Genomic DNA, 15,891 nt, shown 5'->3' on the forward strand with positions numbered 1-15,891 from the left:
TCTCTCGCTGTTAAGCAGTGACAGCAGCATTGTGATAAGTTGCTGCTGATAGAAAGCGTTGCATTAAACTGACAGGAATTGCCCAGGGAGCCTCAAGAGTGTTCACATTGAAAGTGCCCTCTTGTGTATCATCAAGGAAATGCAACACTTTTCAGTTAAGCTTAGACCTGGTAAGGGAGTCATATTTGAGATTACATGCTGTAAATAGTTCCCTAAAAACATTAGCCGAAACTGTCTTTATTAAGTTGTAGACAAAAACTCCCTTGATGCCTTACTACATGCACTCAGAGCTAGAAGTGAGCGAAACTATTCAGCCCCATAGTTCCAGCAGTATGGAGGTGCATGGCTTTGGTCAACTTTGTCAACTTTGGGAAGATGTCAGATTTTCTTAACCCTTTAGATGGTGAAGATACGCTGCTAGTTCCAAAAATCTTTATTACAATCTTCCAACACCCGAGAGCTCAGTTTGCATTGTAATCCATGTAGTTACTGAATAATAAGCCTTAGGATATAATAAGCCTGGGCTTTTATGGAGTTCATAACAGCTTTCCAGCCTTAATCTATTCAGTGTTTTAAGTGGCATATATTGTACAATTTTCTTGGATTTGTAGCCCTTCAGATTAAGCAGGCTGTTTTTGTTGCTGTGCTTTTGAGGCCAATATATGTAAATGTTCTGATTGGGTACCCTGTATTATACCTCATTTTAAAAGCAGTCCGGGCTAAAATGCTCGTCATGACTTCAGTGTGAATGCTGCCTTTACACAGCTGTATAGGTTGATTATGTAAATGCATTGGTTTTTATGACATCACAAAATCAATGAATTCAAAACAGTTTGTTGTCAAAGCTTAGTTTCCAAGTGAGTTGAAGCGTTTTAAACTTGAACATGTTTAAATACTACATAAATTTAAAAACAATAAGGAACAGTTGTTTTTTTTTTTTCATGATATGCATCAAATATAAGCTGAAAACAAAATGTTAAACAGAATGTTAAAGTCCACAAGGCTGTTGGGTTGCTATCTGTGATGTAGTCTCTCTGAAATCTTTCATACTCACTTATAGTAACTGGAGAATAGTATATATTGCTATGGGTGTAGGATATAATACTTGATTTTGGATGCAACGTAAGTGTAAGCCTAACCAGGCAAAAGCATGACACAGACTTTGGTGTACATGCTGACGTGTGCTGTCTGCAGTCGAAGACTATACTCCATTGCCTCAGATATTTTACAACACCAAGCTGGAAGTACTTTCCCATTGGATTTCTAGGTTTTACAAGCAGCTGTATCCTGTCAGATGCTGGAACCCTTGAGAAGCTACCTCCTAGACTTGTGGTTCCACTAATCTGGTGTAAACCAGTCAACAATTCAACCAAGTCAGCAGTGCTCATTGGAATGGTTTTGATATACTTTATATTTAAAAATGGAGGAAAGTAGGTCATATAGCTTAAAGCAGTAAGAGAAGCCATCTCAAGGCCTGACTTTTGTTGGCACTTATCCATTTTTGTAGATAACAGTTTAACTTACAGTGCCAGCAACCACATATGTAAGTCTGTTTGAGATGACTGGACAACTTGAGACAATTTAAGACGTGCAGACTGATGCTAATTGGTATAGTATAATCTTTCATTACTTGTTAGCTACATTAGCCTTCTAGCTTCAGCAAACAGACACCAAACATATCTTGGCTGATGGGCTAGAGTTGGGCTAAGGAGAAAATGTGTGGTTCAAACTGGCATAAGCCCTTTCCAAACTACAACCAATGGACGTAAGAGACGGACAGCTCTCATTCAGGAGGTTTTCCGGTGTTTGAGTTGAACAGAATCAATCGGATTTCACTCCAGTGTAGTCCAGTCTGCAAGTATTGCTTCAAGAACTCATGATCATTCAAGCTAATCTAAATGTTCAGTAATAGGAATTGATAGGAATAGGAATTTGTATTTTTTGGAGATCTGAAACCAAATTCTTGACAAAAGAGTGGAAAGTTACCATAAGCTTCTGCAAATTAAAGAAACTAGTGAATAGGATTATATGCACAATAACGTTCTGGTCCCCCATACTTACTAGAGGCCGGCCAGTATATAAATTACACCGATCAGGCATAACATTATGACCACCTCCTTGTTTCTACACTCATTGTGCATTTTATCAGCTCCACTTACTATATAGGTGCATTTGTAGTTCTACAATTACAGACTGTAGTCCATCTGTTTCTCTGCATACTTTGTTAGCCCCCTTTTACCCTGTTCTTCAGTGGTCAGGACCCCCATGGACCCTCACAGAGCAGGTACTATTTGGGTGGTGGATCATTCTCAGCACTGCAGTAACACTGACATGGTGGTTGTGTGTTAGTGTGTGTTGTCCTGGTCTGGGTGGGTCAGACACAGCAGTGCTGCTGGAGTTTTTAAACACTTACTGTCCACCCTATTACCGTTTTGGTCTGCCTTGTAGATATAAAGTCAGAGACAGCAGCTCATGTGTGTCAGCATAGTTTGTATTGGTCATCCTCTAGTCCTTCATCAGTGGTCACAGGACACTGTTGGCTGGATATTTTTGGTTGGTGGACTGTTCTCAGTCCAGCAGTGACACTGAGGTATTTAAAAACTCCAGCGGCACTGCTGTGTCTGATCCACTCAGACCAGCGCAGAAACTTGCAGTTATATATTACTTTTGTTTTTTCTTTTTTTCCTTTTGTTCTGCATACGAAGTTTTTTGGTATTTTATGCAAATGCTTAAGTTAAAGTTAAGTAATTTTTTGTGATTGTGTTTTGTGTTCAGATTCACCTTTTCAGCCTGTAATGCTGTCTTGTAGTTAAACAGGTGGTGACTTACACTAGATTCTCTAGCAGCTGTTGTCTTGTTTTGCCCTGCCATTGGGAGATAGCATGTTTGAATTCTGTTGATGTTGCAACCAAAAAAAGTCAGTAATTACTGGTTACGCTTGATGTTTTCACCAATACTGATAAAACTGCTCCTCAGTGTTGGCTGATATTATCGGCTAACTGATTTATCAATGGAGTCCTAGTGCTTACATCATTTCCGTCCAGTTTGTACCATGCAGAGTTAAACAGCACTATTGACTTAAGAGCTATAGATTAATTTCTGCCATTTAGGGACCTGAAACAGACTTGTTTGCCAAAAGAGTGCTGATCTACAATAATGTACTACCTTTTAATCAAACTAACAGGATTACATGCGCACAATCCTGGATTAGCACCCTTAATGTGACAAATTCTCACTGTTATTGTTCATTCAACAGTTTGTAACTGTATCTCCGTTGCTTGCTGCCATAGATCAATGCAACAGCTGGAGTCTTGCGACACATTTGATTCTTGCATGCGTGCTGTGTGTCTCTTGCTCTCTTTCTATGTTCAGGAAGTCATGGGGTGGAGCTGTAGCAACCTTCTTTTTTCTTCTTGATTTTCTCTTGTTCCTCACATTAAAATACTTTAGTTATCCCCTGTAGGAGTGTCTGCGATTTTTTTATTTATTTATTTTTTTTTTGGTATTACTTTGGTTTCCTCAAGTTGGGAGTAGGCCTTGTGGTTTTGGACTTGAAAAGAGCTGAACGATACTAAACAAGGCTCAAGAAGTGCAGTTTTGACAGGGCTTGGTGTTGGGGGTGGGCTGCGGCATCATGGCCACAGAAGAGGGCAGCGGAGACGTCCCTATAGAAAGACGCCCGACGGACATCGTGGGCCACCCAGAACCGGGCGAGACCACACACGGGGTAGGCTTAGCCATTGTAGGTTAGCAGTGGTGGTGTACTAATGCGTTCATCTGAAGGTGAAGAATCAAATATGTCAATTCTTTGCCATTATTATCAATTCTAATAGTGTTCATTGGAATATGCACATTATTTCTTGGCTAAATTAGAAATATTCGGGCAAATTTCAAGTATAGAAAATTCAACAGAAGCTTGGTATATTGTTTTTACTAAGGAACTATGGAAATAGGTCCTCCAGTCATAGTTGTGTACTGTGGATTTTTAAAAATTATGAATTGCCACAAAATAACTGACAGAAATTGAATCAAATCATTGTGAAATTTGAGATTTGATGCACTGAATCATTTTATAAAGAGTTTAGTTGAATGTAATTGCAGTGAGGTCAGAGTTGTATACCACTTGTTAGCACAGTGGCCAATTTTAGCAAATTTTAGTGTTGTACTTGCTCTAACCCAACTACTTCAGCTTAGGAAATGCTTGTTAATTAGTTTGAGCAGGAAAACGCTGTAATATTAGATTAACATATGGTTCTGTCTGAATTAGGAACTTTAAACAGGGTTAAAGCTCTTTACTTCCTTTGCCTCCATTGTTTTTGTGTTTTTATCTTCGTCTCCCCTCCCCTTGCGTTTCTCACTTTCCCCAGTTTCAGCAGTGCTTTGCTACGTGTTCCTCTACTCTCTCTCTCTCTCTTTTTGTTTCTCTTCCTCCACTGCTACCTCCTCTTTCCTCTCTGGCCGACATCTTTGCTGTGTTGCGTCAGCTGTCGTCTTCTCTCTCTCTTTCTCTCTCTCTCTGAAGTCTATCCCCCTCTCCCTTTGCTTGTTTTCTCTCATTTCATCTCTAACGACTTCAAATTCATGTCCTCTTCATTTTAGTGTTTTTCAGCTTGAGAACTTAATGACTATATATAATATATGCATGGTGCTAATTATGCCAACAGCAGTTGCCCCATACCCCTAAACCATTCACTACTCTTTGAGACAAGCAGACCTATTTTTTTCTCTGTTGATTTGGTCATTTTGTCTCACTCTCGCACTATTTTTTGGGTAAATTTTTGGTACCCATGTGAACATGTTTGGTTGGGTGAAAGCGTGCTTGTGTGCACTTTGCGTGCCAGTGTTTCCCACACAAATATTTTGGAGGTGTACCCAGGTCTATTCACACCTGCCAAAGTAAATTTCACCCCATTAAAAACAAAAAATTACTATTTTTATTCATTTGGAAAAAAAATTGAATGAAAAAAAATTAATTTGACTGCTGCGTAAACACAGCTCTGGTCGAGGGACAGTGAGAGAGAATGAAGGAGACGACGGGAGAATGACCAGCAACAGCAACACTTGCATAAATTGTCTGTTACACATAAAAAATACTTAGCTGCGGTTGCACCAATGATTCATTTAATATTCACTGAACAGATGAATGCTGAGAAATATTTTAAGCCCTGGAGGAGCTCAGGTTTTCTGATGTGTTCAGATTCATGGTGTCAGAGAAGTGCTTTGCAGCTATTAAACAAGCATAAACCCCGCTGAAATACAGTCAGAAGAAGGTGCTAGATCTTAGAGACGTGCATTTTGGGCATTTCAGCAGCCAATATTCAAGTCTAGTTTGTGTCTTAGTTGTGTTTTTGACATGTGTTTAACCCCTTTTGTCATTATGGTTTCTTCTTCTGTCAGTAATAAAACACTGCAGTTCGCTGTTCGCCGGAGCAAAAAAGCTCAGAAATAGATCCAAATAGTTATTCTTTTATAGCGCTATATATATATATATATATATATATATATATATATATATATATATAGTTTTGCCCATTGCAAAACTTCCTTTACTACAGCGATTTGAAATTGGTCCGGCAGCTTGTCCACATTTTTTACTCAACTTTTTTAAGTCTTGGTCCAGTAGGGTTACTTTTTCTTTATATTTCACACATCCTTTTTAGGAAAAATCAAATGTTCTGTTTATCACAATTTGGTAATTTTTCATGATGTGATAAAATGGGCCAGTATCTCAACAAAACCCCTTCAGCATTTGAACATTTGAGTTAGATTTAGTGGGAGTTCAAACTTGGCATCCAATAGATTAGTTGAATCAGGTGTGGTTGAGTAGGGAAATCACCAAACAGTGCTAGACACCAGTCTACCAACATCAGAGTTATGCGCCCTTGGCCTATAGCCTGTTGTTTTTAGGCTAGGCTAGTGACATTTTAATTAAGTGAACGTCATGACAAGCTTTGTCCCCAGCCTATAATTCTGTGTTTATATCCGGAACACTTAACATGTTGACACTGTGGTTCAACAAAGCCAGTTTGGAATGAGGACTATCACACAATGTACACTGCATACTGTGCATGATTTTGGAATCAGTGTTCTTGATAATATAAAACCAGTTTGGCTGAAGAAAAGCGTATAAAATGATTTTAATGTGCTGCTCCTGTTCACAGGTTTCAAACACTAGGGAGCTGTAAATAAAATTGTAGAAATGTTTGATGTCTGATGAATGGAGGTGATTTTATAATGACTCATATTTCAAAAGTGGAGATCAAATCTCAGGTAATTTGACAAACATGAATGTAAGTAGATAATTATGTTGTTTTTTGTTTGATATATTTTGCTCCCAGAATTCTTGAAATATTGAATAAAACATCTGAAATAGCTTTTGGCAAATAATTTGTAATATTTAAATCCACACTGTATAAGATATTATTATTGTATATAAAATGTTAATGTCAAGTGATTCCAAACATTTGAATGGAAGTATATAACATTAGTGAACAGCTGATTTGTTCATATAAAATCCTAGTTTCCTATATATATTTTTAGACTTTTGTGACTATTAAACTGTAAAACATTGAATTCATTTCTTGTGTAAAGGCCAAGAACTAGGACTGGTGGATTTTTCCATTGCCACTATTGATTCCAAATACTGAGCTCCAAGTCTTCTTTCTACTCTACTCAAATGATAAATTTATGTAATCCCTCCATGTAAATGTGTTGAACAGTTGTGCAATTTTTGCTCATGTAGTTTGGCTTTGTCCCAGCAGGTCAAAGCTAATTTTATTGGTTGTTAGGCTTCATGCTGTTGCTGACTCACACTCAGTTTATATCCGGTTTCTGTGTGGATGATGATATCTGTGATTGGCAATAACCACTGTACTGTTACCCAGCAGCGAGCTTTGATGTCAGTATTCAGCAAGTACTGGTAGCCGTATTGTCACATCCCCACTAAAAACTGATACTATCAGCTGTCACATCCGGATGTTTCATAACGAAACCCCAGGATTCACTGCTAGCAAAACTAAGCTTCAACTTGAAGTCATCAATTTCTTCCTCACCCCAAATGTTTGCTTCTTTAGTTTTGTAATGGAGCTACAAGTAACGGAAGCTAATAGCATTGTGCAAATTGCATACCTAAATCAGCACACTCTTCACTCAGATTATGTTGAGTTGTTAAGTAATCTCAAATATGTGCTTATGTGGTTTCTGACACTTAATGACACACTGTTTTCAATAGAACTGGACAGATGTATGTTAAGCAGTTAAAAGTAGTAGTAGTAGGCATCTTGATCTGTGCACTTTAAGTAGGGCCAGAGATTCGCTTCTAAGCCCAAGAATCCAGTTCCATAGTATTGAACACCACCTCAGTGTTGTAAGTAGAATGGAGACAGGTTGTTTGTGGTATTGGAGCAGCTGTGAAGCTCTCTCTCTCTTGTTATGAGTCAGGTTTGCCCTCTCATCCTCCCTTACTGTAAGTGACTCATGTGTTTTTGAGCAGGCTAAAGCTACTGTAATGGCCCCTGGCTTAGTCACAGCATGCTTTTTGTGTTTTGGTGTTGTTCATTTCGCTTGCAGAGACCTGCACATATTGTAAACTAATGGGCAAGTGGTTGTGAAGTCAGGTTAAAGACGTCCACTGTGAACGCTTGAAGACAGCGCTGGATGTTGGTGTGTGTTTGACTAGACTTCACTGTGTGTATGTGCACTGATCAGATTGTAGGCTGAAGAATGTGTCACACAGGCATTTTAAACATTACTATTTTCGTATCCATGTTAAATAATGGTATTTGAATGTCCTGATAACAATGAGTATATTTGAGTTATATTTGTTTGTGTTCTTTTTGGTTCATTTTCAGTTGCACATGAGGTAATCTGTACCTGGATATTTGGTGATACAGACTTACAGTGAGGCTAAACAAGCACTTATACACTTTTGTTTTTGTTATTTAATATGTTTTTAGTGCATATATCTGCTTCATTTTGCCCACACAAAATGTGATTTTGAAATGACTTTTTCCTTACAAATATAAACAAAAAGTAAATATTGATGAGCATAAACAAAGATTTATTTAAAAAAAAACAGATTAGAGTAAAAAAAAACAAAAAAACATTCAAACACCACAAATAAAATTAGTGCTTTGTCACAAAGCCACTGTTGGCAGTTACAGCTTTGAGACTACGCAGGTGAGAAGTAATTAGCTTTTTGGTAATGTTTTGGTTAAGTTTTGGCCCGTACCTCTTGGCAAACCATTTTCAGTTCCTCAAGTCTCCAAGGGTCCCTATGATGGATGCCTAATTTCAACTTTTTCCATTCATTTTCAAAATAATTCAAGTAAGGGGAAGTGCAGAGGCCATGCAATCACTTTCACCTTCCTTTTCAGAATCCAGTCTTGAGTTATTTTGGCTGTATGTTTGGAGTCATTATCTTTTTGAAATATCCATCTTCTCCCCAGATTCAGTTTCTTGGCAGATGAGCTTTCATAATTTCTCCTCTAATATGTCCCAGTACATTTCTCCATTCCTGTTTCCTTTGATGACGTGTAATGCCCCGGGACTGTTTGTAGAGAAGCATATCATGATGGTCTCATCTCCATACTTCATTGTGCATGTCCTTGGAATCAAATGCACATGATTTGGTTGTGATTCCAGGAACGTTACCCTTACATATTATTGAACCAGTTGCACTGACAGGGATGTTTAAGATCTTTTTCATTCAAGTGTTGTTTAATGTTGACACTACCAGCCAATGGTAACTTCTTATATAATGCATGAGATTTTTTTTTTTGCAGCATTAATAACTAGAACTTGATTGTAACAATTTCTTTGCAGACTTCTGCAGGTTTACCTCCAAAATGCCTTTGTATGATTTGACTTGTTTTATTGCCACACACCGTGCCAGTTGCAATTGTATCCGGTGCAAAAAGATGTAATCCAACTCTGTTGTAGCATAATACACATAAACATACAGTATAGTACATGTACAGTAAACAACATACAAAACAATACACAGTATACAAGATTTAACATGGGGGGTCATGAAAAATTGCGCAGTAATTTTATGTGTGCATTCTTACAAAGGCTGGAAATCTTACAGTCAGACTTTATTTACACTACTCAGGGTTCCTGAGTTCATGAGCCCAATGAACAGAAGCTCAGTGATGCCATTTTAAGGCCCAGACTTTGACATTTTCATCTCTGTGCTTTACAGTACTCTTAGTGCAGTCTGGTTGGAATCCTTCTCCAGGCTTTCTACACACAGAGTCTACTATCAGTTTGATGTTGCACTAAAGATGTTCCTCTCTTGTTAAACATTTTATGAAGTAACCTAAAGGAAAAATGTTTAAAATGTCCAAATACTTTTAGAGGCCACTCAACAAGAGTCTCATTATCAATAGCAGCCAGAAACCTATTTAAAAATACCAAACATAATTTATTTAATTTTTTATTCTAGACTAGACATGATTTGTACACACCTGATACCATAAATACTGAAATGAGTTCAGATATCCATATATTTGAATACCCATCCTTAGTAGCAAAGTGTTTTGCTGTTTATCTTTAGGATTACTCGTTGGCCGCCTTTGGAGGTTCAAGTGGATTTATTGCCAGTTAATTTAAGGTAGCCTTAAATTGAACCCAAAGGGATTTTGCCCAGCTCAGCTTGATGCCGCCTTAAATTGAACTTGCAGTTGGCTTGCTAACCCTCGAATCCAGCTCTGTGTTCTACCCCTTGGGTGTTAATGCTAAGCTAATAATAGTATTGACTTTGCCTGTTTGTCTCTCTCACTCACACGTTGTTGCTCACACTCTCTCTGGCTATTCAGACTCGCACTGCCATGCAGCAGAGTGTTTGAGGTAGAGGTGTGTATGTGTGTCTGTAGACTTCACAGCCACTTGCCCATTAGTTAACAGGATGTGCACATCTTGGCCAAATGAAATGAGCTTTGCAAGCAACTGTGTCTTAAGCAGAAAGCAAACATGTAAAAGCTATGTATCATGACTGTTACATGTGGCTGAGTAGTTGCCAGGCGTCTTTCTTAATATCCCAGTAGGTGATGTTATTGTTTATATTTGGGGGAAAAAAGGGACTTGGAAAATTCTATCATCCAGAAGTTTTCAGATCCAGACCTTGAATCCAGTTTTTGGTCCTGTATTTTGTAATCACTGGTCTTTATCTGACCAGTGATTACAAAATACAGGACCAAAAACTGGATTCAAGGTCTGGATCTGAAAACTTCTGGATGTTCTCAATTTTTAATACCTTCTGTCGTTTTTACAGAAGTAACACTCTTTTAGATATGATAAATATGACAAGGTGGAGATCTAACTTCTGAAATTTTTCACAGCCCCAGTTTTAAAAACACTGATCTAGTTCACTGAATCACCCTTTCCTTTAGCACCCATTGACAGTCACCCATGTTGGGCATAGGCTGATCTAAATAGAACATTCCTCCACTGTAAAAAAAAAACAAAAAAATGATTTCACGATTAATCTCATGATCGTGTGTTTGCATTACTTTCATCTTAAACCCTCAAGATTGTACTGTTTTTTGCAGATACTCCAGTAATTGTTGTATTCTAGTTGTGCTCATGTACTGAGCATTCACACAGTTGAAGGGGAATCCCACCAATTATTCTAAATTTCTTAAATTGCAAAGATAAAACAAAGTCATTCCAAATACTAGTGGTTTGATATGCTCTGTTGCATAGAAACTTTTGATTAAGAAACAGTATTGTGGATCGATCACTTCTGACCAATATCCATTTATAATAATCTCAAATCGTCCAGACCTACTTTTATCATGCGTATTCCGCTGTAAATTAGCCTTTTATATCAGGAAATGTATCACCCCTCTCTTAGGCCAGGAGACTGAGTGGGATAGTACACTTTGTCATGTTGAATTGAGGACATGAGAGCTGAGCTTGGAGCTCCACACCCAGTGCTTCCAGAGATATCTTAGTGCCTGCAGGAGGATTAGTCATGAAAGGGCCGTTATTTTGTCCCCTTGGAATTCTCAGTTATGGCATGTTGTTTATAGGATTTATTCCTCATAGCTTATTGAAACAAGTGGAGAAATTCTGTCAGATCTGTATGATTTTAATTTGTTTTTGACATTGAAATAAATACCATAAAGTGCAGATTCAAGCTGTTGATACAGAATGCAAGTCAAATGTAAATGTAATTCATTATATAGCTAGGGAAATTAATTATGTAATTATGTGGTTAAATAGAGTAACACCACAATAATACCAGTAAATGATAGACAGCTATAATAAAACCAGTGGTTTAATGGTTAAAATAGCAAGAAGTACCATAGTAATGAGATGCACAGCAAGTGTGGGGGGAAAAAACCGTTCGCTGTCACAGCAGTCCAGTTACTTCCTGTTCTGATAGCGTAACAGTGTTTTGAATAATTCTGCAGGCTGGTTGTTTACTGTGTTATGCTTATTAGTCACACTGAGAGCCTTTTAGGCAGTTTTCTCCTCTGTACCTCTCTCGAATTCATGTCTTTTGTGGCCCTAATAGGAGGATGTAGGTTGGTTGTTAGTGTTAGCCTGTGTTTGTTTAAGTGAAGCTGCATTCAAGGAATCTGAATTGGATGCAATTGCAGGAAGAGTTTTTCTAGACCTGTGTTCACATCCTGTAATATGAGCTAATGATGTCCGTGTCTCTCTTCCTCTCAAAACACACTTCTGCAGTTAATGCACAATTATTGTTTATTTGCTGATATATATATATATATATATATATATATATATATATATATATATATATATGATATGTATATATATATATGTGTGTGTGTGTGTGTGTATGTATATGTGTGTGTGTGTGTGTGTGTGTGTGTGTTATATTATATATATATATATATATATATATATATCTATTATATATATATATATATATACACATACACATTAAACTCAGCAAATAAATAGAAATAGAAACAAAATTGTCTCAATCTCTCTCTCTGTCTGGTCTGTCTCTTTTGTTTCTCTCTCTCTCTCTCTCTCCCTCTTTTGCTGTCTGTCAGTTTCTCATTTGTCATTATGAGAATTCACCCTGTCCCTCCATCTTTTACTCCCACTCTTTTTCTCTCTCTTCAGCAGTTCTGCTGTTTGATCAGTGCTTATGAAAGGAAGAGAATGAAGACGGTAAAAATCTGAACCAGAGTGATTATAAAGGCACAGCATGTGCTCGTGTAAACCCATGTACTATAAACTTATAGGTATTACTGTAGATCACATTCTTCACTGAGCTGATGGGCATCAGTTAAATCTTTACTAATGCACTTAATTTACTTAAATAAAATATGTACATTAATTCCACACTTATATATTACGTCAAAACGTTTATTGCCAAAAGGACAGAATAGTGTCGATGTAATACATTTTATTCATGTGAAAATGATGGGTACGTTTCAATCACACCCGTCGTTTCAAATTCAGTGCGTCGTTTTTGTCGGTTTAGAACTGAATCACCACCAAAACACCAAACCACTGGTGCCGGCCAGTCAACCCGAACTTGACAGGAAACAGGAAGTGACCGTGCTGAGGCTCAGCCGGATATCCTGCCCAGGGAGGGCGACCCCAACCATGGCTTTCCCTTCCTTTCTATCTCTCTCTCTCTCTCTCTCTCTCTGTCTGTCTCTATCTCTGTCTCAGTTCTGGTTTAGTGGTTAGAAAGTAGGGCTGGAGTGAACAGCATGTGCTGGTCGGGGGAATGGGACCACTGGGATCGCTGGGATTACCTGGACACGCAGGTGGAGTGCCGTTGCTCACAGCGTTTTTGTTGTTTTCCATGAATTTTAGCTGTGTGATAAACCGCAAGAGTGAGTTGCATCAGACATGTTTGAGTTGTTTACCGCAGTGTCGTTATGATGTGAATGCGTGTTTACTTGGTTGTATTGCTGAGCTGCATTTTAAAACTAGTCTTTGCAATATTGACCTGGGTTGCGATGTAAACATATTAAGCTGTTGACATTTATATTTATGTTGTAGTTTCACAATCCTGAATGTCCTTAATGGCAAACATTTTTCCTTAATAACCAATAGCGTTACATTCTTCTTTCACTTTTTGTTTTCACTTCAAACGTGGTGTCATTCTTAAGGTATGTTAAGTATTTTTACTTCATTTTCTATTTGTATTCTGCAAGGCTAGTTGATGGATTGAGTAGCTTTGGAATGACACTGGTCACAACAGCAGCAAACCGTAGCTTCCTGGCTTATCAGAAATCAGATTTGTTTCGATGGAATTCGAGCTTCTGCAGTTCCTGGAAAACAATAGCTTAGTTTTGAGCTGATGTGTTAAGTGCTTTTTAGAGGCTTTGCAGCTGATTGTGTATTTGCTTTGAAAGATCTTTGATCTGTCTGCCCAGCATTTAGTGTTGCTTTGTTTCCCTTTTTGTACTTCGTCGTTTTATTCCTGACGATTATTTTGGTCTCAAGGCACAACCTCAGACCCAGCCACTTCTGTGTTTACAGTTTAGCCTTCTGTCAGGGCCGTTTGCTTTTTAAATTCAGAGAGTTTGCATTTGCGTGGCTTCCTTCAGCTGTTTCGTCACAAGCTTTTGAAGCTGTCTCACATACAGCATCGAGTGACTCTAAATGGTTGAAACAGGTCTGTATTTGTATAGAATTTCTGCAATGCTTTCACAGCTAAGCAGAGTATTTATTTATTTATTTATTTATTTTAAAGTTTTTGTTAAAAGTCAGTTCTACTTCAAGGATTTCAAGCAGTTTGGTCATTCTGAGCAATATTTGAACTGTACATTTAATCGCATGAATAGTAAACTATTATGAAGTGAATGATGTGGACCTCAACTATTGAACAAAAAGACTTTATTTCTTTTGATCAATGTGTCTTAAGCCTTTCTCAGTCCTGTTCACTACAGTTCACTTCAGGCTGCTTTATTGGCATAACAGAGAATAACACATAGCACAAGGCAGATATATAGGCTGTAATATTTGCCACAGTAATGCTGCTGTAGACACAAATTGCACAATGTGCCTCCTGCCTCCAGTTTATCAAGAGTACCCTGCCTTGAAATTGCATGGCTAGCCAGGACACAGTGTACAAAACAATTAGCATTGTTACATTATTAGAATAAGGTGGCGCTGCAGGATGACATAAGCTGAATCACAGTAGCATTTTAGGCCTGTCATCAGAGAATCTTTATCGTAGAATCTGGCATGCAGCACACGTAGGGCTTGTATGTACATAATAGGAGTGGCCGATATACACAATGTTACAATTTTTTGTTCATCTAGTCAGTTGAAACAGACAACAATGAAGCAGTAGAACAACATTTGAAAATATGAGTACAATGATTTTTGCTCATTAATTCACAGTTACACTAAATCCACTTAAGCCAGACTAACTATGCTCTCTTTGCAATAATACATGCAGTTGAGTGTTCTTTAAGTACTGACGATATCCCTGATATACTCAGAAAAGCATAGTGTGTTCTATTGTGACGTAATTTTTTTCATGATAGCGATAAATGTCGTCATATTGCCCAGCCCTAGTCCATAATCATATGTTTCAACAAGTTTCAATAAGTTGTAATGAACAGAATCTGAATTGAGTGTGGGTTTTTATCAGTTAGGAGGCAAATGCATGTAAACAGAAGAAAATAGATGGATATTGAGACGCGTATTGGGTCAAAAAATACAATTTCTATCTTCTGAGTTGTGCTACCGCATGTTTATAGTAACAGTGAGCCAGAAAACAAGATAACTAATCAGCCAATTTGACCACTTTAGGTTAGTACTTTAATAACGTACAACTTTAATAACTTACAGTAGATGAAAAAAGCATAAATTGTTAATCACGATTATTTAATTGGTGCTATTTATCATTAGTGGCCTGACTGCCATCCCCCTTTCCATGTTCTTTGGAAGACTATTATTATCACCTAAGATGTTTAGTTAATAATTCCATCTGTGTTTGAGATTTTCAAAACAATTTGCCTTGAATGTATCCAGAGCCAGCCCCCTCCCCCAGAGTAGTCATTTGAACCCACCATTCTTCTCGATTTTTTTTTTAATTCAACCTCTGAGCACATGTGAATAGTACGCTGTATAACTGTTTTAATTTTCCTAGACCAAATGACATTTATCATTTTTTTCCAAGTGAAAAGTTTAAGTGAAAACCCACACACAGTACACATATTTGATTATCTTAAAAAGATAATAATTTCTGTAACTCTCCAAACCTCGCGCTAACACTAACAATAACCATGTGACAGCAACAGACCTTTAGGAAGATTTAGCTGACACAGGAGTGGAGGTGCCCTGTTTTACTGTGCAGTGTTGGTTGCACAAATGCGATCTGCAGGGAAGAGTCATCAGAAGGAAATCTCACCTGTGATCTCATCACGAAAGTCAGCGTCTGAAGTATGCAAAGCAACATCTAGATAAGCCAAGGTATTTTGGATAGTGCTGTGGACTGATAAAATAAAAATAGAACTCTATCACGAAAGGTATGTGTAGAGAAAAAAGAGCAGCATTTGATGTATAGAACACTCTGCCTACTGTTAAGTATGGTGGTGGATCTGTTATGCTTTGGGGTTGAGTGGCAGGCTGTGCCACAGGAAACGTTGCATGGGTAGATGGAAAAATTGACTAAATTTCAGCAAATTCTGAAAGAAAGTGTGACACGGTCAGTCAAGAAACTTGAAAATGAAAGCGACCGGCTACAGCAGGACAATGATCCAAAACATACCTCCACCATGAACTACTTCAAAAAATGCAAGCCGAAGCTTTTGGCGTAGCCCTCAGAGTCCCCTGACTTGAATATCATAGAAAGTCTGTGAATAGATCTTAAACGCATTGTGCGAGCAAGACGGCCCAAGAATGTTGAAAAACTAGAATCGGTCTGCAGGGAAGAGTGGG

The 15,891-nt window shown here is 37.9% G+C and overlaps 1 protein-coding gene across 3 annotated transcripts in view; it reads left to right on the plus strand.

The window, feature by feature from the left end:
* pkn1a (protein kinase N1a) overlaps window positions 1-15,891 on the plus strand; it is a 65,912-nt gene that overhangs the window by 26,318 nt on the left and 23,703 nt on the right. The window contains exon 1 of one of the 3 annotated variants that reach the window (XM_036563408.1): window positions 3,428-3,727. The exons of 1 other annotated variant lie outside the window; for it this stretch is intronic. In XM_036563408.1, the coding sequence (XP_036419301.1) occupies window positions 3,635-3,727 (93 nt within the window). In that variant the 5' untranslated portion in view covers window positions 3,428-3,634. Of the gene's footprint in view, window positions 1-3,427; window positions 3,728-12,429; window positions 12,759-15,891 lie in introns of those variants that run through there. One more of the 3 variants, XM_036563409.1, reaches the window with a different exon arrangement.

Source organism: Colossoma macropomum, unplaced genomic scaffold, assembly GCF_904425465.1.
Source record: "Colossoma macropomum unplaced genomic scaffold, Colossoma_macropomum, whole genome shotgun sequence".
Lineage (NCBI taxonomy): Eukaryota > Metazoa > Chordata > Actinopteri > Characiformes > Serrasalmidae > Colossoma > Colossoma macropomum.